Here is a 27,036-nt window from a genome sequence, read left to right on the forward strand (position 1 = left end):
AATGCACACTCAAATATATTTATAAAATAAATATAGAAAACCATTCATACTTGAAGCGTCTAGCTTGCGGTTTCCCGACTTGTGTTAGTCTTATTTTGGGCGATTATACCAGAATCCGTCATCAAATCGGTGGACCACGGAAATAATAATACTCCAATAAACATTTCCAAAAAAATTGACGACGTTATCTGATTATACGTTTAACCCACTATATTTGCATTACGCCTAATTACATCCAAATTCCGTTGTGTGACTTGACCGTAAGCATACGCGCCCTTATATCCATTATGGTTTGGCCTTTAAGACGATGGCGACTGATTGAGGGCACATCACGTCAAGTGTGGTGATATCCATTCTTTTCGAGACCATGGTAAATTATAATTAGGTTGCTTATACGTATTATATAAGTAGGGATTAACGTCTGATGGGATAGATTCGATGGATTACTGTATCTTGTTTATTGAAGATAGTTCGCGTAATGTGTTCGGGTCATGAATAGGTGACCAATTCCCAAATTTGGTGTGTTTCATTATTTGAAATTTAGGGTGAAGTTCGTCGGATGTGAGAGGGAAAAAGAAGTGATTACTCACCATTAGGTATGTCGAAGAATCGAGACCAAGTGAAGGACACGATCCACAGAACGGCATATGCAAACCTCGGGGCCAAGGAGGCCAAGTCAGGAGGCTTCACAAACGCAGACAGTGTATGGAACACTTCTGTTGCGTTAATTACAAGAACAGAAGGATTTGTTCATCCTCCGCTTTCGCAAGCATTTTCGACATTTCCAGCAATTCCACCTAGCGGCGCGGCTGAAGTCGAATTCGTTCATCCTTCACTCCACAACCATTGACGTTCAAATTACCGTCCGATCTGGTTGCTGTCCCATACCGTCAAAATTTTTGAACGCTTTCTTGATAACCGTATTTGCAAAATCGTTCAGGTCACCATGAATCAAACTGGGTTTGTCGAGAACTGCGGAACTACTGATGCAATACGTACTGCGAGGTTATTCATAGAGAAACACTATGATAAGCATCGCCCTTTTTACATGGCATTTCTGGATCTGGAGAAAGCGTTTGACCCTATGCCATACGAACTTAACTGGTATGCTTTATCACAACACCTAGCACCAGGAGAGCTCGTGGGCTAGGTTAAATTGCTCAACCATGATCCGAAAAGTAAGTGTGGCGGGCGTATCAAAACCGCTTCGTGCCTCTATCGGTGTTCATCAAGGAAGCTCCTTCTTGTTGTTATCGACACTGCCACACGGGACATTCAACTTCCACTGCCCTATTCGCTACTTTATGCGGATCGTGTTTTCTTAGCTTCTCTCAGACAATGAACGGGGTCTTGCAAAAATGGAGACGAAGATGATGCGTTGTGCTAGAGGCGCAACACACACATCCATCATCATCCGTATAACGTAGTCAACAGTAGAGTGGTTTTGACCAACAATTTTTATGCACTTCACAGCCGCGTTTAATATGGTGGTTCGCTGTATCTACCTTCGCTATTGCTATGATTCCCTTTTCATTCGATTTTAAGCTCTTTGAAGCGAGATTTCACTGTGGGCTAAACTGTCTGACGATTTTCGACAATTGATTGACTTTTTGAAAAGTCGGTTTTAGTTCTCTAAATTGTTTACAGTTTAAATTGGATTAGACTGCAATATATTCACCTTTGGTATTCTTCGCTAGGGCCGAACATTTGTTCAATACCTTCATAGTGTTTGCACGGTTAGCGTATATTTGCGGCATTGAAGAATTTACATACTTCTGTACGTATGGCCACAGTTTCACCTTCGCCGCCTAGTACAAGGTTACTGTGCAAAGCGATTACTTCAGTTATTTGTCGACAATAGCTGTATTAATCGACTATTCTATTTCGACTAAGCTCATGGACGCCTCGATGATAACACCAAAAAAGAAAGTGTATATGGGCGTCAGTAGCAAATTATTATTACCATCACGTCAAGTATTGCAATGAGACAAGTAGTGCCTTGAAAGAACGTGCTGATTGCTAAGTTTATTATCTTGCAGCAGCAAACAGGACCCTTTTTTTCTACCCTTTTGATGAACATCCCCATATCCACTTAAATTTCTTTCCGGGCAAATTTTGAGTGCGTGTTGAAGACCGTAACAAGTGGGCGCCGTTGATGCTCGTGATGAGATCAAAATGATTTCGCTAGAAAATAAATTACCAATTATGCACTTGTAATTAATCCATCAAAAAATAAAAGGACGAGAGGTTTTTCAAACTAAAATGATTGGCAGTTCGATCAATTTTGCAAATGCAAAGAAAAACACAATCCAATTTAATGAAAATTCAAGTTTTGAAACTGAGCGATGTATCGAAAAGTTTCATTTTTCAATATTCGGAAAGCTAACGGAAATGCCAATTACAACCTTCGGCATTTCGAAAACGGAAGGAGATATCGAAAATTTTTACCTTTTATGTTAGTCTTATTTTGTGCGATTATACCAGCATCCTTTATTAAATCGCAGGGTCGCGGAAACCGTTATCCCCCATTAAATATGACGAAAATAATTGAAGACTCTATCCGATTTTGCGTTTGACCTACTATATATATTAAACATTTTGACTAATTGCATCAAACTCCCATTGAGGGACTTGAACATAAGCATACGCGCGCTGATATCAATTATAGTTTGGCCTTTAAGAGGATGGCCGCCGATTTGATGTGCTTCATTATTTGACATTTAGGTTGTAGGTCGTCGGATGTGGAGGGGTCAGATTGGTAAGTGGATCCAATTAGAATTTAAGAAGTGTTACGAAACAAATATAATAGCTGTTGTGGAAAACGACCCGGTTTCAGTTTGACGAGTTATATGTACTTTTTCTTCTTATGACAAATGCGGAAATACTCAACTCAAAGCTACTTAACCTGTCGATGATATCGTTTTGAAATTTGCAAATGGATATTTCTAATTCCTATCTCAGTCGCATCGATCTATAATTCATCCTTAATTAATTAATTCGCTTGTAGCATTTGGCCTGTGGAATCGTAAATTAAATTGGGGGTTCGTTGTATTAGCTGCGTGCTCAGTGGCCCTAATGGGGCTCGCGAGGTGTTCCGTTTGCGTCTAAAGTCGGAACTATAACGTACTTGATATCGCTCAATGGGAATTGAATGTGACTGGCTATATTGGATGTACGTCATGAGAGTTTCTCCTCGGAATGTTTCATTAAACTTCTGCTAAGCACTGAAAATTCGGTAGCAACCGAATTTAGCATAGGAAGTGTCAAACAGATCTGACATGCCATTCAAGATTTGTTTTTGCGATTTTATATAAAGAAGTGACCAGTGGGATGTTCGAATAGTCAACTCGGAATGACAAACTAACGGCTTTCAAACATATTTAAAATCTGCGCGGCGCGTTGTTATATATAGACGTGTGCAATATTTCTTACGTGTCGGCTGAATTATAATTGTGGTAGAGGTTGAATTTTCAACCTTATCCCTGGAAGGTTTAGGAAGTTCATGCGGGGGGAAGGGCCCCCTTTTCAAACCTGATCATAACTCGTAAGGGTTACGCCCTTAAAAAGTTATCGTCCCTCAAAGTGTTATTTTTATGTCATCATTGTCAAATCCGATTTTTCAGGGCTATCCCGTGAGCGAGCCAGGATGGGGAGGATATGTAGAAGAAAGAAAGGTCACGGGTCAAATCTCACTGGTGGTAGAGGGATTTATTATAATAATAATAATCGTTGGCGCAACAATCCATATTGGATCAGGGCCTTGAAGTGTGTTCGAGCACTTCATTCCAGACCGTAACGGTACACTACAGAACACTGTAGGAGGCAATGTGGTCAGCATTGCGCTCGCCCGAGATTATTACCCTGATTTGACTCAGATACTCATTCACAGCTGAGTCGACTGGCATCCGACGTCAAGTCACGATACAAATCCCACTGCCACCAGCGAGATTTTAACCGCGGCCTTCCGTATGACAACCCAGTGCTCTAACCACTGAGCTATCCGGACACTACGGACGGATTTATTATCGTGAGTGGATATCGGATACCAGCTGACTCAGCTGCGAATAAGTAGCTGAGTCAAGTCAGAGTAATATCGATCGGGCGTAATGCTGACCATATTGCCTCCTTGAATATATTGTATTGTACCGTCTTGAATGAAATTCTCTAACACTTTGCCATGATCCTATATGGCTTGTTGTGCCAACGATTATTGTTATTATTTTAATGATAAAGCAAAATATGGGGCGATTGCGAGGGCTACTTTCTTTTAAATTCCATTGAATGATGGCAATGGTAATGATCATGGTAAAGTTGGATTTGCCTAGAACCACCTCCGCAAAGGAAGAAGGTAAAGAGAGTATGTAGAGGTAGAGGTTCTACTCATTAGAAAACTATGGCGTCCCTGGAATTTTCGTGTTGTGCAACAGGCCACCCTCTCGCCAATCCACCACCTCCCCCTCTATTGGCTCATCATCCCCTCCGGAATTGGGTTGAAAATTTAATTCTTTTTAGTACTTATTAATTTTTTTACTTTGAAGGTATCGTCAAACCGTAGTTAAACCAGCTTCGCTTAGGAGATATTCTTTCCCGTAATTGTGTGTTTTGTTTACATAAATGCGGGGATACCATTTGAAAAATATGTTCGAAAACATTTGAGTCCATCCTCTCGAATTTGACTAGCTAAGATTCTCATGCGATAACAATAGATGCAATATAACTTGATGGCATGTTTCTCACACCACTTCCAACTTGTAACTAATCTTCTTTTCCTTCACTCTTTGCATTTTTTGCACGATCGGTGCAACCCCCTATCGATCGTGAATATCCTCATTTCGGATGTGATCAAAACCTCATCTTCGTTTCCATTACCATTCCATCCGTACATATTATAACCCGCGACATCTAGCAGTATCTGCACGTGAGTGTTGCGGCTTAAGTGCAATTTTTATTCATTGTGTCAATTTTCAATCGCATTTCGCGTTGTTGCTTCAAAACATTGATTCAGCTGAGACACGGAATTTTCCATTAAATAACAGTATAGCTGTATTTCATTTTGCTCTCGCGGGCGTCGCAAAGCACACTACGATAAGCGCGGTGAATTACGTTTCGTTTACTTCTAAAAGAACTATGGAATAGCGGTTCTTGCGAAAAATCACGATGCAACTTAGAAATTGGCTGAAATCAACGTATTTCGCCTTAAGAAACTATTTTCTCAGGGGCAACCGAATTCACTTACATTTTATGCCATAATTATTGAATGTTGTGAAGTAATAACGTCAAGCCTGATCGACAACTGTCGTAACGAATAACAATCGCTGTTAGACACAAATCTTAAATCGAACACTTCGCCAGGCTCAGGAGCATCGTGAATGCCAACGGCACGCAGCTCAATTCGATAAAGGCTGCATGTTGCATGCCGCTCGCAAGCCTCACAAAACCCAGGACAGCGGGGACGGTGGATGACGTTTCGTTTGCTAGTATCGTGTTAATGTCAAAACCGAATTGTGAGAAGGTAATTATTTATTAAATACTTCATGTAGTTGTATGTAATGTGATTCAATGGAAAATTTTCTTTGTTTCTCAACTTATTTGAGATTTAGTTGCAATGCTTTTAAGTAACAACGCGAAATGCGATCGAAAACTAACCCTAATGTAATGTATAACAATCGCCGAAAGACGCAAATCTCAAACGGAACGCTTCGCGAGGTTCAGGTCTGAAGTATTTCCTAAATAACTACCCCCTCAAAATTCGGTTTTAACAGCTAAACACTCGCACTTCGCTTAGTGTCCGGATGACACAAGTGGTTAGAGCGCTGGGCTGTCGTAGCGGAAGGTCGCGGTTCAATTCTCACTGGTACTAGAAAGATTTGTTATCGTGACTGGATGTCGGCTACCAGTTCACCTGCGATTGAGTACCTGTGTCAAATCAGGATAATAATCACTGGCGAGCACAATGTTGACCACATTTCCTCCTTACAGTGTGCTGTAGTGTACCGTTGGCAGCACGTCCATTATTTCGCCATAGATCTAATCAAATTAGTATATGAGCTGTTCTGAATAAATAACTCCAAGCACTACAAATTGAGTAATGCATTTAGAGCTGTGCCGGATGTCGTGCTCAATGCACCGATAATATCCAGACACAGTTCATTACAGTGCGATGGCTTGGGATGCGATGGCTTAAAATTAGAAGAGGGTTCTGGAGTAAGAGTTCCGAACAAAACGGCGAAGTGGGTCCTGGGACAGCATGCATCGGTCTTTCAGGCTGAAGTGTATGCCATCCGAATGGCGGCAACCTGGGCGATTGACGAGCGTTTGAAGGGCAGGTGCATCGCGATCTGCAGCGATAGTCAAGCGATGTTGAGCAGTCCTATCATCACTTCAGAAATCGTTCAGGAATGTAGAAACAGTTTGAACTCTGTTTCTAGATTCAGTACGGTGAAACTATAATACTTTCGGTACCCGTTCACTGTGGTACAGAGGGAAATGAAGTCTCGAATGCCCTAGCAAAAGAGGATTAAATTTCCCCCATGTCCGGTTCGGAACCAGCAATTGAAGAATCAATAGCATTGGCTAATGTTGCTAACAGCCTTCCATAATGACAGGTGGCACAGCCTTAATGTTGCCAAGTAAATATGGTTGCCCTTTACCTCTTGTTAGGGTATACTGCGTCAACTACACCTACGCGCTATCGCTCGCGATTACCTGAAATGCCAAGTGCCTTTGGGGCGAACACTATTCGGCCATCTTAGGATGCCGATGGCAATTGTACATGGCGTAGCTTGCAATGTAATTGTCGCCCCTCCTTAATGTGCCAAGCCTGTGCGCCGACCAAGCCCTTCGTTTGAGATAATGTGTTTATAGTTTTTTAAAATGCTTGTATTCTTTCCCTTAATTTTACCGGGTCGGCTAGCATTGCCTCTTCTGTTGTCATTTGTATAGTTGAATGGAACCTATTGTTATAGTTTTGGACAGCTCTGTGCAGTTTTTGAACTATTGTCAAATCCAATTTTCTCATAGCTACAAGTTTTTCCTGAATAGTGGAATAAAATCTATTTATATCACTATTACCGGTGTGTGTTTTGGGTTTAGTTAAATGAAGATCAACATTTTGTTCTCTAAGAAATTCTTTCAAGTTTTCTGCTTTGAATTCATTTTCAGCGACCTGGTTTGAGGTTTTCCGAATTTAGAAAAGTGTTCCTCTAGAGCTTCAGCCTTTATTGTCCAGTAACGATTGGGTAAATGATATACGTATGCCTTTTTAGATAATTTATCTATCAAGGTCAGAAATGGTTGTTTAGAGAAGAAGTAAACATCCATGTGAAGTATTTGATTTGTTTCTGTGGGTGTTGCACTAATTTTATATTTAATTTTTATTGGTCTGCGCTCGTACTTGGTTTCGAGGCAAGTTTTGCAATTATTTATTATTTTAGCTATTTCTTTCGCTAACTTAGGGTAATATACTTTGTTTTTCAGGCTGTGGTAGGTTTCGACTATACCACTATGGAGGCTTTCTTGGGTATGGTAGCGCGATATTTGCTTGTGGAGTTCTTCTAAAGTTTTAATTTCTTTTGTACGATGAATTTTATTTCCTGCTGATTTCCAAAGAGTTCTATTAAAACCTGCTGTATTATATTGAACTGGTGATAGGAAATTTCATTGTAAATTCCGATGACACCTGGTGTGACAAATCTCCTAAAGAGACCTATCCAATACTTTCTATTTCTCGACATATCTACCTAAATTATTCTTCTACCATGTAGGGTTTCTATTTCACGATCAAAGTCATAACTCAGTATCAATTGCGTTTTATATCTATTAACTATTGTTTCCTTTATGGGAATATGATCTAACTGTTGTTCTTCCTGAGAATGTATGGTGGCATTGTCAAACAGAACATGTATGGATTGATTTTCATTCTCCTTATTCACGTTACAGGCGGGGATTGTGCCTTAGAAATCAGCCATTTTATTCTCTTTTCCTTTTAGATACTCTACTTCAAACTGGTACTCTTGCAACTTAAGCAACCAGCGTTGATTTCTTTGGCTGAATTTCTTTCCTGTATATTTTTTGTGGAGATATTTAATAGGAAGATGGTCTGTTATCAATTTGAATTTATTTCCCCAGAGGTATGGCCTACAGTATGTAACTGCCCATACTATTGCTAGAATTTCCTTGTCTGTTACAGAATAGTTTTTCTCGTGATCATTCAGGAATCTAGAAGCGTAACAAACAGGCTGACCACTTTGTGTTAATACTGCTCCGAGTGCATAGTTGCTTGCGTCAGTGAACAGTGTGAAGGGTTTGGTAAAATCTGGAAATTTAAAGATGGGGTGATTTGTAATGTTACGTTTAAGGGTTTCAAACGCTTCGATGTATTTGGGATCGTTTTCATTAATCTTTTTTCCTTTTTTTAGATATTTTATCATTTGACTTGCTATCTTGGCATAATCTTTTACAAACTTGCGGTAATAACCAGCAGCACCCAAAAAACTCTTTAATTGTTTTTCGGTTTAGGAAAGCGGGTAATTTTGAATACACTTGATTTTTCTAGGGTTTGGCTTCATACCTTCCGATGTTAGGACATGACCCAAAAATTCCATATTTTTCTTCAGAAAGGAACATTTATTAACCTGCATTTTAGATTAGGTTCAGCAAGTTTTTTGAAAATTAAGGTAAGGGATTGAATATGCTCCTGAAGGCTAGTTGAGAAGATGAGCATGTTATCTAGATAAACGACTCATATTTTATTGTTATAATCACGGAGAATATTATTTATCAGCCTTTGGAAGGTGGCTGGTACGTTCTTTAAACCAAAAGGCATCCTGAGGTATTCGTAAAGACCGCAGGGCGAAACAAAAGCTGTTTTGAGTATATCATTTGGTTTCATTTTGATTTCCCTTAGCAAAATCAATTGAAGTAAAGTACTGGGCTCTTCCGAGGATACTGTCAATGTTCGGTAGGGGATATTTATCGTCTACTGTCATCTCGTTGAGCTTCCTGTACTCAACGCATAGACGAAATTTTTGTCGTCCCGAATTGTCGAGTTTCTTTCCTACAACGACAATTGGGGAGTCATATCTACTATTAGATTTCCTAATTATACCCTGTCGCTCCATTTCTTCTACTTCTAATTTTTGCCTATTTTGCAAATAAAATTTTCACTGGTTTGTAATATTATCACTGATATTGGATTTCCTCCTTTTTCAGATGGGTTTTACTTGGGTGTGGTGGAAAACACTATTCACTGATTTTTAGTGAGAAAGATGTTTTACTTTCGCTGAGAAAAATGCACTCACACTGTTTTCACAATATTTTATTTTTTTTTTATTTCCGAGATTCCACCCCAGTCTCAGAGCTTCATTTGAGGCAGGAATTAAGACTTAGTTCTGCCTCTCGGAGTATTTGAATTAATTAATTACGTGTTCGTGTTTTCGGTTTTTCGCGTACTCACTACGTTCGTTCTCAATGGATCCTGCCCGTTTAGCCTACCGATTGCGCCAGATAAATAATGGATAATTCAAATAATAAAAAAAAATATATTTTATTTTAACAAAAGCTTGAAAACCCCGATCTTAGAACTTAGAAAACTTAGGACTAGAATGGAACTAACTTAATTTCTAGTTACATGGCTCTTTTATTACTTTCAATTGTTTATTATTTATGTTGTTATTATTATGTATGTTGCACTGCAGATTGTGCTTTGGTCTTGGGAATATTTACTTTCCCGTGGACCGAAGACGTGACGTGACAAAACGTCTGGTGCAATTACTAAGAATTATAAACAAGCAACAGATAGTTAATGTCGGAATGTTTAATGTTAGGACAAGGCACCTGATACGTAACCCACATAATCTTCAAGTTTATGCAATTTGCGTATGCATCTTCCTATATTGACATCAATCATAATAATACTCCGCTGAAGCCGGTCCCAAGCCCGGTTGTGAAAGGAGGAGGAATGGATAGCTTCAGTCTGAATGGCTGTACGCCGCCGCAGCGTCTCAGGGGGTAGGTGAGGAAAGTGCAGGAACTTTGCAGTCTTGCAGATTACTCACTAAGGAAGCTATCTCAACACCTGGCAGCTAGGGATAAAATGCACCACCAACAATGAGAAGAAGGAGAAATTTGAGGTCCGGTACGGATAACCGGCGGGAGTCGTCTGACTTGGTGACTGGGTCGGGCTCTCGTAATGGACAGCACGGCGTCGAAACCGCTAGTCGTGGGATGGTTCGACGTCTAGGCTCCACGACGACCAGGAGCACAGCTCCGCCTGCTGCAGCTCTTTCGCCACAATCTGTGGCAACCACTTCAGCGGGTTCGCGTAGCCATCGGATGAAATGGACTGAAGAAATGAACCTCTTCATCATCCGCTCCTACTACGAAATAACGGCGGGGTCGGGTACAACATCTTACCGCCCCTTATTGCACCAGAGATTCGTCGAGCGTTTCCCGCAATTCGCGCACGTGACTGTACAGCGAGTCGCAGACCAGTGCCGCTTTATTACTCGCAGCGACACAATCCCGGCCACCATCAGGGAGCGTGCTCGACTTGAAGTCATCGGGGAAACTGGTAACCGAGAGTCGATGGGGGCAGAGGCGACGGCATCAGCAACACCATGCCGCACTGCAGGCAACAGGTTTAGTACTCGCCGAAGCACTCTTCTCCACCGTCCAGATGAGGTTCGGGACGAATTCCAAAGAGCGTGTATAGAATTCTCGGATATGGATCCTTTGCATAGACCAGGTATTCTCAGGCTCTATGCATCTCCAGCAACTCCGGGAATTCTATCTCAAATCAATGATGAGATTGCATCTCGACTGTGTGCTGATATGTCGCTGCTGCAGCTACAATCACTTGTGTATTGTGGTGCAGTTGCGGCTATCAGATTGCATGGTCAGAAGATTCGCTTTCGTGTTATTGATTTGAGTGACAAAAGGGATCCACCATGGAAAATTTATCTGGAACATTGACGGGACTTAGTAAGGCAGGACATTGCTAGACAGATTCAGATCAGCACTGTCAATGCCAGCCGCCGGGTGAGAAATAAAGTGCAGAGGGTTTACCGGAACTATGCCATCCCTTGTGAGACACCCGTTGTTGAAATTCTGGACACACTAAAACAGAAACTTTCTGTCATATGCAGTCGGTTACGACGGTGTGGCGAAAGTTATTCCAGACGTGTCCAGAATGCAACATACGCGAGGAACCAGCGGAGCTTTTTCAGATCTCTCAACGACTTTGGGTGTTACCTGCCCAGCCTGCTGAGTGGATCACCGCCCAAGGCACCCGCCGTGCCAATAAACTTGGCATGAATTTTGCGGATGTTACCGAAGAGGAAGTTCGACGAGCCATAAACAGCTCGAAGAACTGGAGGGGCCCAGGTCTGGATCGGGTGCAGAATTTCTGGTATAAAAAATTTACCAGCGTACACAGTCGGTTGGCACACAGTATAAATGATGTCATGAGTCGGCCGGCGGAATTTCCACCTTTCCTCACTGCGGGGATTACCTACCTTATCCCTAAGAAGGACCCCGCAGACACAAGACCGATCACTTGTTTAGCTACCCTCTACAAATTCATCACGTCCATTATTAGTGGAAGGATCAATGCGCACCTCGAGACCAACAATATTCTGTCCGAGGAGCAGAAGGTCTGCCGAGTTGGGTAAAGGGGTTGCAAAGAGCAACTCATTATCGACTCGGTAGTTGTAGTATGGCGGCAGTCATGGAAGGGTGGCATACCACCTTACGTACATCTGAGGGTGCTAATACCTCAGGGCCCATCCGTATACGGAGGGGCATCTTCCAGGGGGATTCGTTGAGTCCCCTTTGGTTTTGTATGGCACTGAACCCCCTTTCATGGCTACTGAATGATGCTAGAGGGCATGGTTTTGCAATAAAATATGGCCTACCTGCTAAGTGCGAACTGACACACTTGATGTACTTAGATGACATCAAGCTGTATGCTGGTACTGACAACCATCTTAAAAGTCTGTTGCAAATAATAGACATGTTCAGCCGTGATATTCGGATGGAGTTTGGATTAGGCAAGTGTCAAACCCAAGCCATTCGCAAAGGTCATCACGAGCCGCATGCCTGGTCATAGCATTGGTGACCTCCACATCGAAGCTATGACCGAGACAGACTTCTACAAGTAGCTAGGAATTCTGCAAGGAACCCATGCTCGAGTTGGTGATCTGAAGGCTGCTCTGCTGTCCTGCGACGTGTAAAGTGGAGCTGAAATCGCATCTCTCGGGGACGAATAAAATAAGCGCGTTGAATGTATTCGCTATCCCTTCACTGGCTTATGCATTCGCAATATTGCCGTGGACGAAGACCGACCTGGAAAAAGTCCAGCGGCGGATACGGACAACTATGTCCAAATTCCGAATGCATCACCCAAAGTCTGCCGTGGAGCGGATGAACCTGCCTCGTGACATCGGCGGTAGGGGCGTGGTTGACGTGGCGGCACCACATCATCGCCAAGTCGACTCGCTGCCCGCTTATTTTTACAGCACAGAGCAGGCGGGTGTCTATAAGGCAGACTGTGGACTGACTCCACTTAACTTGAAGGATCGATCTTTCAATCCTCTGAGTGGGGTGAAGTCGGACCAAGAACGGATCGATGAATGGAAGTCGAAGGCAATGCATGGTAAACACGTGAATTGTCTTTGGCAGCCATTTGTCGATTTGTATTTGTCGAACAGATGGTTGTGTGCTGGGGAGCTCTTTCCATTCAGGATGGCGTGGTCGCCACCCGAGCTTATAAAAAGCTCATCTTGAAAGAACGGGTGGAGAACGACCAGTGCAGAATGTGTGGTTTGGCGTTAGAGACGTAAGACCATCTCATTTCTGGCTGTACTGTTATGGCACCGGTGCAATACATCATCAGGCATAATGCTGTATGTAAGGTTATCCATCAAAACCTTGCATACAAGCATGGGCTGATCACGGAAACAGGTCCGGTTTACCGATATGAGCCGCAAGCAGTACTTGATAGTTCTGCTTACAGCATGTATTGGGACCGGCAAATTCTGACTGATCACCATATTGCATACAACAAGCCTGACGTACTGTTAGTTGACAAGACAGGTCGCTCCGCGTATATTATTGATGTTGCTATCCCCCATAATAGCAACATTGAACGGAAATACGTGGAGAAGAAGGTGAACTATGAGCCATTGGCTCGGGAAATCAAAAAGATTTGGCGTCTCGAGCGGGTGGTTGTAGTTCCCATAATATTGTCCGCTACAGGTATTGTACCTAAATCCCTCACGGCTTCCCTTAATGTCCTGGGACTTTCGCACAGTCTGGTTCAAACCATGCAGAAGTACACCGTTCTGCATACGTGCTCGATGTTGCGGGGAGTACTCGACGGATTCTCCTACTAACCTACCACCGGCCACCACCACCAGTGCCCCTTTAGTTTTTAAGTAAGTAGGATCGTCCGGGCCTAAATGCTTGGCACTTAGTGCTAGTATTAGGTAAAATTCGGCATCTGCCGAGATTGTGATAACTCGGAAATAAACCAGTTGCAATTCAAATAGTGCCTTACGTAGTTCTCAAAACGAAATCATTCAAATTAATAACATTCAAAGTATCTAAGTTTCTAGCGCGATGTTTCTGCGATTAAATTGTTTGCAATATTTAAGATTGGCTTTTTCTTTTGGCTTGTAATATTTATTAACGTTGCAAGTAGCGATATTTCGGGGACCACTTGCTTCCTTCATTAGTGCCAGAAGTTTGTTCTTGACTGGGTTTATTATCATAAATCTATACTACTATTCTAATTAATCCTAATTACATTGCTCTATTAGTTCCTAAAAACTTATTTGATATCCCAAAAGAAGAAGGTTTTTGATTAGTTTTTTAACTTTGAACTTCGCCGACCTGAAATCTTCCTTGCATTTTGAAACTGCTTACGATACAGAGCTTGAATCGTGTCCATGCACGCACGTCTTATTGTATTTTGGCTTTCATGCAAGCTGACATGTATAGACGTAACGACGGACCTATCAATCTTATGTGCTGGGGTCGAAGAAGCTGTATGCAGTAGCTACAAGTGTCAATCCAAAGTTTGAATTTTTACAGCCCATGTTAAATAGGGCAAAAGAGCAACAACATATTCTGTACCTATAAAGTTCATATGTATCCCATTACTTTCCTAATATGGCAATGCTTTTTAAGGTTTTCTGGGAAACAAAACTTAAAATCGATTTAATGTCTTTCTGTCTGGCACCCCTGATTTATTCGGAAGAGGTTAAATTATTTTTACGAAATTTGGTGTGAACATGTGGTCTGTCAGTTCGTTTAAATATAGCAAGAGGGACCATTTTCTGTTGAGTTTTAGGGGGCTCCCCATGCATGCGAAAGAATGTGATCCATATTTTTTTTTCACAGTATATGGCCGTGTTGGGTATTAAGTAAAAAGGTTCAGTTAATACATACCTTTCGAAATTCGCCTCGCTCGCAATTCTTCTACGGTCAGGGCAACTCCATATCGATCGCGGGTACCCTCATTTCGGATGTGGTCAAGGCGTGTGCAGTGCAACATCTTTGTCTCCATTAGGGTGGAGGCGCGAGCGGATTAACGAAGATTAATCTCAGCTCCGCACAAGAATAATATAATTCGTCATGAAGTGAAACTCACCCGTTTAAGTGACTCGTCTACCTGTTTTTAGCGGGGTGACAGCCACGCGATCGGTAGAACAGAAAAAGGTTGAGTTGAGATTTTAGAATTTTTGAATTGAAAATAAAGATTTATAATTATGTTTTAGATTTACAACGAAAAGTTAATAAATATGAAGGATTTGTTAAAAATAACTAAATGTTATTAACATGTTGATCACAAAAAACACCAGTTGTGCAACGTAAGGTTGCGTGAATGCATGAAGCAATCTCATAATTCATTTCTCCATGGGCTGATAGTATTGACCCGAGATATTTAAATCGCTCAGTTCTGGGCAGGTCATTGCCAATGGCAGTGATAGTGCTTGTTTCATGGGGGCGTTTCAGGTCATTGCCAATGGCAGTGATAGTGCTTGTTTCATGGGGATCGATTGTCAAAAATTCGGTGTTATTCATATTTAATCTGAGTCCGTGTTGCATGAGGCGATCATTCCATTTTTGGACAAATTGCTCGAGATTATTTTTGCTATTAGATACTAGGAAAACATCATCTGCATAAAACAGTGTATAAGGCGCTGGACGTTGGATATCCCGTGTGACGGTGTCCATAACAAGAACAAAGAGGAGTGGTGAGAGGGCGATTCCTTGATGAACACCAACAGAGACACGAGGCGATTTTGATACACCCGCCATACTTCGAACTTTACTTTTCGGGTCGTGGTTAAGCAATTGAACCCAGCGCACGAGTTCTTCTGGTACTAAGTGTTGTCGTTAATCTTACCAGATGCGTTCGTGTGGCACACGGTCAAACGCTTTTCCTAGATCCAGAAATGCAATGTAAAGAGGGCGATGTTTCTCACATTGTTTCTATAGGTGTGTGTTGCTTCATTAGTTCTGCAGTTCGTGACAAACCCGGTTTGATTGGCGGTTATTTGAACGATTTCACAAATACGGTTGCCAAGAATGCATTCAAAAATCTTCATGATACGGGACAATGACCGCATCGACCGGTAATTTGAACATTCTCCTGCACTACTTTTCTTTTTAAGGTTTTGTGTAAACACAAAACCTTATTAAAATCGGTTTACTGTCTGTCTGTCTGTCTGTCTGTCCGTCACACGCAATTTTCTCGGAGACGGTTATAGCGATTGACACCAAATTTTGTAGAAAGGTGGGAACTGTGAACGCTCACGCATACAGTGAATTACATCCTTTTAAATCGAATTTAAGGGGGGGTCCCCATACATGCAAAAGGAGGGTGTAAAATTTTTTTTCATCAAATATAGTCATGTGGGGTATCAAATTAAAGATCTCGATTAGTACTTTTCAAATCCGATCTTAGTTTTGACGTTAGAAGGGTGGGGAGCGCGGGGGGTTGAAAGTGATCACTTCTTTAAGGGGGCCGTTCTCAGAAACTACCCAACTGAAAAATCTGAAAAGAATCAGGGGGCTGCCACTATATGGTGCCTGGGCTCCGAAATACCTTCCATGCCGATATCTGTTTAAATAAAGTTAATAATAGTATATTACTACAATTTTTTATAATTGGTTAGAAACTCCCTTTAAGTTCATCCTAGTACCATGAAATTTTGCAGTGATATAGGTTGTAATATAGAGCATGATCTTACCAAGTTTGGTGGAAATCGCACTATTACTAACAAAGTTATAATACCTCAAATTTGTTGCTTCTTTGAAAATTGAAGACTATGAATGTCAATATCACCCGAAAGTGGATACTCTCACATAATATATGGATATATTACGTACTACGTACTAAGAAATACACAAAACCTTTCGTACCTGAAGCGTCCAGCTTCCGGTTTCCCGACTTGTTTCATATTGGCACTGTGGTACTTTCTTGCCAGTCACATAATGTTCTACTTTCCTTAATAACCCGATTGAAGTATTCGTTGAGTCACAGTGTTGGATCCCAGCTCTGCGCTTTCGAGAGCCCAGACGCGATGTCGTCAGGGTCTGTTGCTTTCCCGAATTCGATTCGTTTTATTGCTTCCTCGACTTCAGTTGCGCTGGCGGGGAAAATTACTCCAAATGTCATCAATGCTCGTGTAAGTGCCGGATGAACAAATTCCTTCGTTGAAATCTGCTCGCAATATTCTCGCCATCTGTCTGTCGCGGCTCGTCGGTCGATAAGCAAAGTACCGCTTTTGTCATTAACGCTATAGAAGCGTTCGATATCATGTGTGCGTTGGTGTTGGCTTTTGACCAAGGGATACAGATCTCTTTCGTCATTCCGAGTCACCAGTTTATCGTATAGATCTTTGTAATGGGCCACTCGGGTAACAGCGAAGGCTTTCTTTGCTTCCCGGTTGGCATTCTTATAAATTTGCCAATTGGCGAGCGTTTTACCGTTGAGAAACTTGTGATAGAGGCGCCAATGAAGTTTGCGTCTTTACTAACGGTACTCATTTACCTACATATATATGTATTCTGATGCATACGTAACTACAAATAAAAAATCCAAATCGTATACTGTAAACTACCTTTCAACGAAAAAGAAACGAAAACTGGACAAACAGGGTTTGGACGACGTTTTCAGCAGCAGGAACAACCGGCTCAAATTTCTTCTACCATCGACCAAGAATCCAATCAATCAAATGCAAAATCTGGGATGTATAAAATTTCCTGCGCATATTGCAGAAAAGTATACATTGGGCAAACAATGGGGATACCTAGGGCAATGAGCATAAATAGAACAATTCAGGATTTCTTTCCCCTATCATACCCAAGCACTAAAAAAGCGACAAGTAATCGTTGAAATATGCATATTTGCAAAAAGTAAAAATATTTACTGAAGGAAATTGTTTGGATTTTTTATTTGTCGTTACAGATCTATACTAAAACGCTCTAAAGTTAGGTTTTGTTAATCAGATGCATGCGATCAATAAGTATGTATGTACTATACGCACCAACACACGGAATCGGTCAATGCTTAATATGTACATATTGTTAGGTAATTAAAAATACTATAATATCTTAATAATAATAAGGGGCGCGCGACGTGTCCGTTTTGACTTGCGGCAACCGAGTTTAGGGAGCCATACGTCTGGTTCCGCGCTGAAACCCCCTTTGGCTTTAGTTAAGGGTGGAGTGATGCGGCGGAGCGAGGAACTTGCGTATCGGATGCACGCAAATGCGAATCGCGCTGGCTATGACATCGGAAAATAATTTTTGACAGCGAAAATTGCTTTTCACCAAATGCAGTTACGTTGGGTATCAAATAAAAGGTCTCGGTTAGTACTTTACGAAGCCGGTTTTAGTTTTGACATTTTTTAGAAAAGTGGCGAGTGTGGGGGGTTGAAAGTGATCATTTCTTTTACGGACCCATTCTCGGAGACTACCCAAACCATCAATCTGAAAGAAATCACGAGGTTGCCACTATATGGTGCCTAGGCTCCGAAATATCCTCCATGCCGATATCTGTTCAAATGAAGTTAATAATAGTATATTAAATTTTTTTAATTTTCATGATCGTATGAAAGCTTCGAGTTTCACTGCTCGTCGATTTCGAAAACAGCGTTTCGAGAAGAACGCGTTTGAAGTTGCGCTATAACTTTTCGGAATTCTAGTAATACGGTTTATAATATTTTTTCAAAAATTTAACTGTGCTATCCCAACAACGTATAATTGTCCTTCCATACCCATATTTTGCTCTTCCAGTTTTTTTCTGGTTACTGTAATACTGCGTCGAGTCCATTTGCCAAATTGGAAAGTGTTCAGCGGGTTGAGTGCTCTTTTTTTCTTAGAAGTTATTTCAAAAGAATTAATTTTGAAGATATGGTGGACAGTGGTTGTTATGCGAGAACTTTATCGATTATGAACCTAAGGATGTGTAAGTATATTTTGAGCAAATAAAACAAGTCGGAAAACCAGAAGCTAAGCACTTCAGGTATAAGTCTTTGTGTTTTCCTATGATGAACGATGAGTACAAGCAAATAAAACAAGTCGGAAAACCAGAAGCTAAGCACTTCAGGTATAAGTCTTTGTCTTTCCCTATGAGGAACGATGAGTGCAACACAGTTCCGCGTGTACATAGTTAAATTTTCAACTGTGAGTATATGAGTGAAATTTGAATCGCGACCTTCCGTACGGCAGCCTTGTGCTCTAACCACTCAGGCTATCTTAACACTAATGTCAATTTTGGCGTCAGCATCTTATTTGCACGGCTTATGAGGCAGTTAATTCGTGCAAAATTGATAAGTTTAACCTGCTGCAACTTTGACACTAATAGCGGGATTTCCATGAAACTTCGCATGCGTATGCGCTATACTGTCCTCTAGGCCAGTACAAGTACTCCTAGGAACTTAAGCTGGTTTTCCAGTCAATTTCTAAAAATTGGTAATATACTATTAGTAAGTTTATTTGAGCAGATATAGATATTTTGAAGCTTAGATTCCATATAAGTGTTTTACACAAAACCTTAAAAAGGAGGCAAGTAGATTCTTCATAAATGGGACTTGAATATTTCACGCGAATGTCAATCTTTCAGCAACTCATTTGCATGGCTTCAGATGCAGTAGATTCGACCGAAATAATAAATTTGAACTACTATAATTTTGGCGCTAATGGGCGGATTCGCGTGAAGCTTAGCATGCATATGCGAGACAAAGTCATCTATGCTAGTGCAATTTGGTATCCCTAGGATGAATTTAAGGGAGTTTTCAGTCAATTTCTAAAAGTTGGTAATATACTATTAGTCTGTTTATTTGAGCAGATATCGACCTATATTTCGTCCCAGCCTCCAACTTTTTTTCGAATTTTTGGGTTAGGTAGTTTCCGAAAATGAGTTCTGTGTCACTGTGTACATTTTGAGTCCTTACTCGTGCATTTTACAATTCTCGTCAAAATTGATTTGGAATGTACTGATTGTGACCTTTCGTTTGATATCCCACATGACTATATTCTATGAAACATCCCCCCTTTGCATATATGTGTTTTTCGTGTGCCACGTAACAGAGCGCTGTGCTCATCTTAAAGAGGAGGAAAAAACAGACGGCATTTTAACGTGTGGGGTATATTCTGGTTCCCAAACTCGGATTATTTAAAAATATCGGAAGGTACATTGTTGATGCCTTGTTAAACGTTTTTCTGTGAATTTTGGTGTTTTTTCATAGCTTCTTTTATGTAGTTCGGCGCATCAGGTATGAAAGGTTTTGTTTGTTTTTTGCGTGAGTATTTTTAAGTACAGAACTATCCTATTTGTACGTAGTCCGTAATGTATATGCATTAGTATGTCAGATTATTCACTTTAGTGAGATATTGATGTTTAATACTCTGGGATATTTAAGTGGGTTTTCTAGTTAAATTCTCCTAAAATATAGTAATATACTATTATTAACTTAATTTGAACAGATCTCGATATGGACAGTATTCTGAGGCCTGGGCACCGTATAGAGGCAGCTTCATGATTTTCTTTCAGATTTTTCGGTTGAGTATTTTCTCAGACCTATGCTCAATTTCAACAGTGTCGTTGGTATTGTTTATAGTGTATAATATAATATAACTTTGTGATAATAAAGAGTGAGTTTTATTTGAAAAATAGTGGGTTATATAGTGAAAAAAAGGAGTGCCACATTTTGGCGTAGCCGGTATTGGAGTAAGTTTTATTATTGTTTTTCTTCACTATATATATTTTTTTTATATTTAAGAGTAAAAAAATGGTGTAGGTAGTGATGGTTTAAGTTTCCAGCATTTTTTTAAAATTAAAAGTGAGTTGCTGCGATTACGGGCATGAGAAGAAAAACCGGGTATTAATATTGCGTAAAGTTGAGAATATTATTGTGCAAAGTTCTGCTGCATCTCTGATATATCAATTTTAGTGTAGTGCTGTGTTGTGGTCTCTAGTGGTGAGATTAGATGACCAACGTTTTAATAAAGGAAGAACTTGCTCTTTTCCAATCTCTTCAAGTTGAGAAAGGCGGGTGGGAGGACATGCTCGCTCAACTGGAGAAGGATCAGGCAGACACTATCAAGAGCATTTTCCTTCTTGCAGAGCAGATAGAAACCGAATTGAAAGCTCTAGGGGAGCAAATTGAAATAAAAAGTAACACCGCTAGCGCAATTGAGGTCGTTGATACATTACTATCTAACCTCTTGGAAGAGGGCTTGGGAGAGAGACTAGCACAAAAGGACAAAGACGTGGAACGATTGAGTCGGGTGGTGAGACATTTGAAGAAACAACTGAGGGCAATAGGGAATTGGCCGAGCAGTTGGGAAGAAGGAACACAAGTATTGGGAAAATTGCAACGGGAGGAGCGGATAAGTGCAAGGGGTTGAAAATTGTTAGTGTGGGTAAAGCAGGAAATACCAGTGAAAGTGCCTCCAAAAGTTGTACAATTGGAGTGCAGGTTAGGGCCGGCAAGGAAGTGGAAAAAATAGCTCCGGCAAGGAATGATGTCTATGATAAGGTCATGGATATGGTGGTAAAATTTGTTCCTGTTTTTTCGGGCGAAAGATCACCATTCCTCGGTTCGGAATTATACAAGTTTTTGGACTGCGTAACAGGGCTTTATGGACGGTTGGCAGAAGAACAGAAAACAGTATTTTCAGTTGCGTCAAGTATAAGTTGATGGAGGATGCCTACTATTTAATATTCACATCGGACTGTCGGACAAACAAGGAGATGGAAATAACGTTGATGATGATGAAATAACGTTGAACGACACTTACGTCCCGAAGAGGAGGAGCTTCGAGACGAACTAAGAATGTGTAAGCGAAGACCTGGAGAGGAACTGGAAGAATATGCACAGTGGGTTAGTTTTTTGTTAAAACGAACGCAGGATGTAATTAGCGCTAAATATCCGGGTGGCGACGAAGGTTTGAAAAGGGAATTTGAGCGGGACTGTATCAATGTCTTTAAGATAGGGGTCTTGAGTGATGATACACGAGAACATCTGATAGGTAGAAATTATACTACGTTGGGACAAGCAGAAGCCGACACCATTTGTTATGAGGATGATTGTCGGAGGCTTTTGGGTTCTGCACGTATTAGTGAGCGCTCATTCGGAGAACTCCCTGGGAATAGTTTCCGAGTCCCATAGGAGCGCTCTTGGTGAGAGTGTGCCATATTTGAGCGGGGTAAATTACCCGCCAACCTTATAATCTGTACAGTATCCTCCGGCTCTCAATAATATCAACAGTCCAGTTAACTCTTCTTCCCCTCTCTTTTCAACATCACAGCAATATGGAACGCCCCCGATGCAAAATCGATCGTGGACTGCTACCAATGAGCAGGGTTCGCAACAATTTACTGCGATTGGTTTTGGTTCATCCCCTGCCCAAAAAGGGAATTGTGGGAAATTGGGACATCGGGAAAGGGAGTGTAGAATGTGACGGGTAGACTCTTTTTGCGTTCACTGTAGAAAGCACGGGCATGCCTTAGGATGGCGCTCCCAACAAAAACCTCCACGGTCGCCTCAACAAGGTCGGCGAAGTGTGAATTTTATGGGATGTCAGGATGATGAAGGGACACCGCAAGCGAGCGAGCAAAGATCGACGCAGTATTGTGACTTTTGTGTTACACGAGGTTACAATTCTACAAACTGTCTACGCAAGTACTTGGCGAAACAGAACCAATCAAAAACTAGTTGAAGCCGTCCTTGGGTGTGAAGAGATGAAGTTTAAGACACAAGAAAGGAAATTGGGGTAGATTGTGATGGGGTAACCGAAATTCCCGTTGATGTAGGGGTTAAAAACAAGTTAGTATTGCTTGTAGACACAGGGGCGGCATGCAGTTTAATAAAAAAATCTGTGTTGAAGGAAGGTGTAGTTGCAAACGTAGCAGAACAAATTAGGATTAGCGGATTATTTCGAAAAGATAAAAAACCTTGGGCATGTGTAATGGTCGAGTGAAATTAGTTGCTGAGTAACTTATAACTTTAATGTTGTTGAGGGTCGAGGGCTCCTTATTTACGATGGGATTTTGGGTAGAGACTTCCTTTGGAGCCGTGCCATTATTGATTTTCTTTCAGGAAGTTTGGCAGTGTCAAGGGAAACTCAGGGACAGGTTGACGTTCATCATGTTACAAAAAAGGAGTATTATCAGGGGGCTATGGTGACGTTATCCTTGACGTCTTTGATTTCAGATAGTTCTACGTCTTTATTTATTTCTACTTTCGTTGTTGTTTCTTGTCTTTTACAATATAGGTATATTATGGTAATGGTATATTATAATAATGATTCTCATTATTATAATTATAATTGCAATGGTGGAACTTGTTATTATATTTCTTTTATGTTCAAATTTCACTTGTTCTATCTTTTTCTGACTTTCTATGTTTTCCAATTGTATTTTTTTTAAATTTACTTCGTAGCTAAAGTTGATAATGTTTTATTTAATAGTTAATATTTGTTGAAATTCTTTAACCATATTAGTATATGTCTTGTTTTTGATTTCTATTTTACAATTGCTAAATCTCATGATATAATTTGCATCAAGGTGGTATGTTTTTTCATTACAGTTTTGTTCAATATTTTCGTGTATATTTGTTTTGTTTTTGAATTTCTTGTTTTGGAAATCCATAACGTTCCATAATATCTTATGACTATTGGGGAGATTGAACTCGAGTGGCATATTAATTTTTGATTTACGTAATATTTATCTCCTAATCTCAAGATTGGAATGGGGTTTTCTAATTCTTTTATTTCGTCAATTTTGTAATAATTTCCATCTATACTGATGTAGAAGATCCTGTATCGAATAGAACAGGAATGGTCTCCGTTTGTATTTTCAGATTAATTATTGGTAGCAAGCTTCTGATATTTCCGAGGTTGTTTCCTGAAAACTTTCATTCATCGGTTCTTGGACTTGATTCTGATTATAATTATTTCTACGATACTGTTTGGAGTTATCTACTTGCATAGACTCTGGTCTGCTATTCTGATGGCAGTGGTGTTGTTGTCTATTTTGATTTTGACTATTATGGTTGTTTTGATTATTGTAGTTATTAGGTCTGTTATTATTGTTTCTATTATTAAACCTATAATTGTTGTAACGACGGTTTTGGTTAAAATTTTGCCTGTGATTTCCGAGTTATCACAATCTTGGCAGATGCCGAATTTTACCTAATACTAGCACTAAGCGCCAAGCATTTAGGGTCGGACGATCCTACTTACTTAAAAACTAAAGGGGCGCTGGTGGTGGTGGCTGGTGGTAGGTCAGTGGGAGAATCCGTCGAGTACTCCCCGCAACATCGAGCACGTATGCAGAATGGTGTACTTCTGCATGGTTTGAACCGGACTGTGCGAAAGTACCAGGACATCAAGGGAAGCCGTGAGGGATTTAGGTACAATACCTGTAGCTGACAATATTATGGGAACTACAACCACCCGCTCGAGACGCCAAATTTCTTTGATTTCCCGAGCCAATGGCTCATAGTTCACCTTCTTCTCCACGTATTTCCGTTCGATGTTGCTATTATGGGGGATAGCAACATCAATAATATACGCGGAGCGACCTGTCTTGTCAACTAACAGTACGTCAGGCTTGTTGTGTGCAGTATGGCGATCAGTCAGAACTTGCCGGTCCCAATACATGCTGCAAGTGGCACTATCAAGTACTGCTTGCGGCTCATATCGGTAAACCGGACATGTTCCTGTGATCCGCCCATGCTTGTATGCAAGGTTTTGATGGGTAACCTTACATACAGCATTATGCCTGATGATATATTGCACCGGTGCCATAACAGTACAGCCAGAAATGAGATGGTCCTACGTCTCTAACGCCGAATCACACATTCTGCACTGGTCGTTCTCCACCCGTTCTTTCTTTATATGCTCGGATGGCGACCACGCCATCCTGAATGGCATACATGAACCCCTCCGTCTCGACTTCCATTCATCGATCCACTCTTGGTCCGACTTCACCCCACTCAGAGGACTGAAAGATCGATCCTTCAAGTTAAGTGGAGTCAGTCCACAGTCTGCCTTACAGACACCTTACACGCCTGCTCTTTGCTGTAAAAATAAGCGGACAGCGAGTCGACTTGGCGATGACGCTGTGCCGCCACGTCAACCACGCCCCTACCTCCAATGTCACGAGGCAGGTTCATCCGCTCCACGGCAGACTTTGGATGATGCATTCGGAATTTGGACATAGTTGCCCGTATTCGCCGCTGGACTTTTTCCAGATCGGTCTTCGTCCACGGCAATATTGCGAATGCATAAGTCAGTGAAGTGATAGCGAATACATTCAACGTGCTTGTTTTATTCTTCCGCGAGAGATGCGATTTACACAATTACAATTACACTTCGCAGTAATTCGTATATCAGAGCATCCCTCAGATCACCAGCTCGAGCATGGGTTTCTTGTAGAATTCCTAGGTACTTGTAGAAGTTTGTCTCGGTAATAGCTTCGATGTGGAGGTCACCAATGCTATGTCCGGCATGCGGCTCGTGATGACCTTTGCGGATGGCTTGGATTTGACACTTGTTTAATTCAAACTTCAACCGAACATGTCTATTATTTGCAACAGACTTTTAAGGTGGTTATCAGTCCCAGCATATAACTTGATGTCATCTAACTACATCAAGTGTGTCAGTTCGCACTTAGCACGTAGGCCATATTTTATTGCAAAACCATGCCCTCTAGCAGCATTCAGTAGCCATGAAAGGGGGTTCAGTGCCATACAAAACCAAAGGGGACTCAACGAATCCCCCTGGAAAATGCCCTTCCGTATACGGATGGGCTCTGAGGTATTAGCACCCTCAGATGTACGCACTGATAAGGTGGTATGCCACCCTTCCATGATTATTGCAAAAAACTTTATTAGTTTCGAATCAATGCGATACAGATTTAGGATATCGATTAGCCAGCTATGCGGAGCGCTATCAAAAGCCTTGGCATAATTGGTATAGAAACTAAAGAGGTTTCTTTGGCCTCTAGTTGCTTGTCCTATAAGTACCGAGTCGATAATGAGTTGCTCTTTGGAAACCCTTGACCCAACTCGGTAGCCCTTCTGCTCCTCGGACAGAATGTTGTTGGTCTCGAGGTGCGCATTGATCCTTCCACTAATAATGGACGTGATGAATTTGTAGAGGGTTGGTAAACAAGTGATCAGTCTTGTGTCTGCGGGGTCCTGCATCGTGTCCCCGCAGTGAGGAAAGGTGGAAATTCCGCCGGTCGACTCATGACCTCATTTATACTGTGTGCCAACCGACTGTGTACGCTGGTAAATTTCTTATACCAGAAATTCTGCACCCGATCCAGACCTGGGCCCCTCCAGTTCTTGGAGCTGTTTATGGTTCGTCGAACTGCCTCTTCGGTAACATCCGCAAAATTCATGCCAGGCGCATTGGCATGGCGAGTGCCTTCAGCGGTGAAATACTCAGCATGCTGGGCAGGTAACCCCCAAAGTCCACCCCAATACTCTTTCGCTTCCGTCACCGAGAACTGTATTGTCTGGACTCTCTGTTGGGATTCGTTGAGAGATCTGAAAAAACTCCGCTGGTTCCCCGCGTATGTTGCATTCTGAACACGCCTGGAATGACTTTCGCCACACCGTCGTAACCGACTGCATATGACAGAAAGTTTCTGTTTTAGTGTGTCCAGAATTTCAACAACGGGTGTCTCACAAGGGATGGCATAGTTCTGCACTTTATTTCTCACCCGTCTGCTGCCATTGCCAGTGCTGATCTGCATCTATCTAGCAATGTCCTGACTTAGTGGGTCCCGCCGACGTTCCAGACGAATTTTCCATGGTGGATCTCTTTGGTCACTCAAACCAATAACATGAAAGCGAATGTTCTGACCGTGCAATCTGATAGCCGCAACTGCACCACAATACACAAGTCATTGTAGCTGCAGCAGCGACATATCAGCACACAGTCGAGATGCAATCTCATCATTGATTTGAGATAGAATTCCCGGAGTTGCTGGAGATGCATAGAGCCTGAGAATACCTGGTCTATGCGAAGGATCCATAACCGAGAATTCTATAAACGTTCTTTGGAACTCGTCCCGAACCTCAGCTGGACGGTGGAGAAGAGTGCTTCGGCGAGTACTGAACCTGTTGCCTGCAGTGCGGCATGGTGTTGCTGATGCCGTCGCCTCTGCCCCCATCGACTCTCGGTCACCAGTTTCCCCGGTGACCTCAAGTCGAACACGTTCCCTGATGGTGGCCGGGATTGTGTCGCTGCGAGTAATAAAGTGGTACTGGTCTGCGACTCGCTGCACAGTCACGTGCGCGAATTGTGGGAAACGCTCGACGAATCTCTGGTGCAACAAGGGGCGGTAAGATGTTGTACCCGCCCCGCCGCTATTTCGTAGTAGGAGCGGATGATGAAGAGGTTCATTTCTTCAGTCCATTTCATCCGATGGCTACGCGAACCTGCTGAAGTGGTCGCCACAGATTGTGGCGAAAGAGCTGCAGCAGGCGGAGCTGTGCTCCTGGT

General features: G+C 41.7%; 1 protein-coding gene across 5 annotated transcripts in view; it reads left to right on the top strand.

The window, feature by feature from the left end:
- Positions 1–329: 329 nt before the first annotated feature.
- Positions 330–27,036, top strand: part of LOC119648302 (solute carrier family 66 member 3) — a 189,070-nt gene continuing 162,363 nt past the window's right edge. The window contains exons 1-3 of one of the 5 annotated variants that reach the window (XM_038049961.1): positions 3,126–3,172; positions 4,910–4,918; positions 5,353–5,512. In XM_038049961.1, coding sequence (XP_037905889.1) covers positions 3,141–3,172; positions 4,910–4,918; positions 5,353–5,512 — 201 coding nt within the window. In that variant the 5' untranslated portion in view covers positions 3,126–3,140. Of the gene's footprint in view, positions 371–2,663; positions 2,759–2,779; positions 2,852–3,125; positions 3,173–4,909; positions 4,919–5,352; positions 5,513–20,029; positions 20,243–27,036 lie in introns of those variants that run through there. The other 4 variants (XM_038049965.1, XM_038049963.1, XM_038049967.1 and 1 more) reach the window with 4 other exon arrangements.

Source organism: Hermetia illucens, chromosome 2, assembly GCF_905115235.1.
Source record: "Hermetia illucens chromosome 2, iHerIll2.2.curated.20191125, whole genome shotgun sequence".
Lineage (NCBI taxonomy): Eukaryota > Metazoa > Arthropoda > Insecta > Diptera > Stratiomyidae > Hermetia > Hermetia illucens.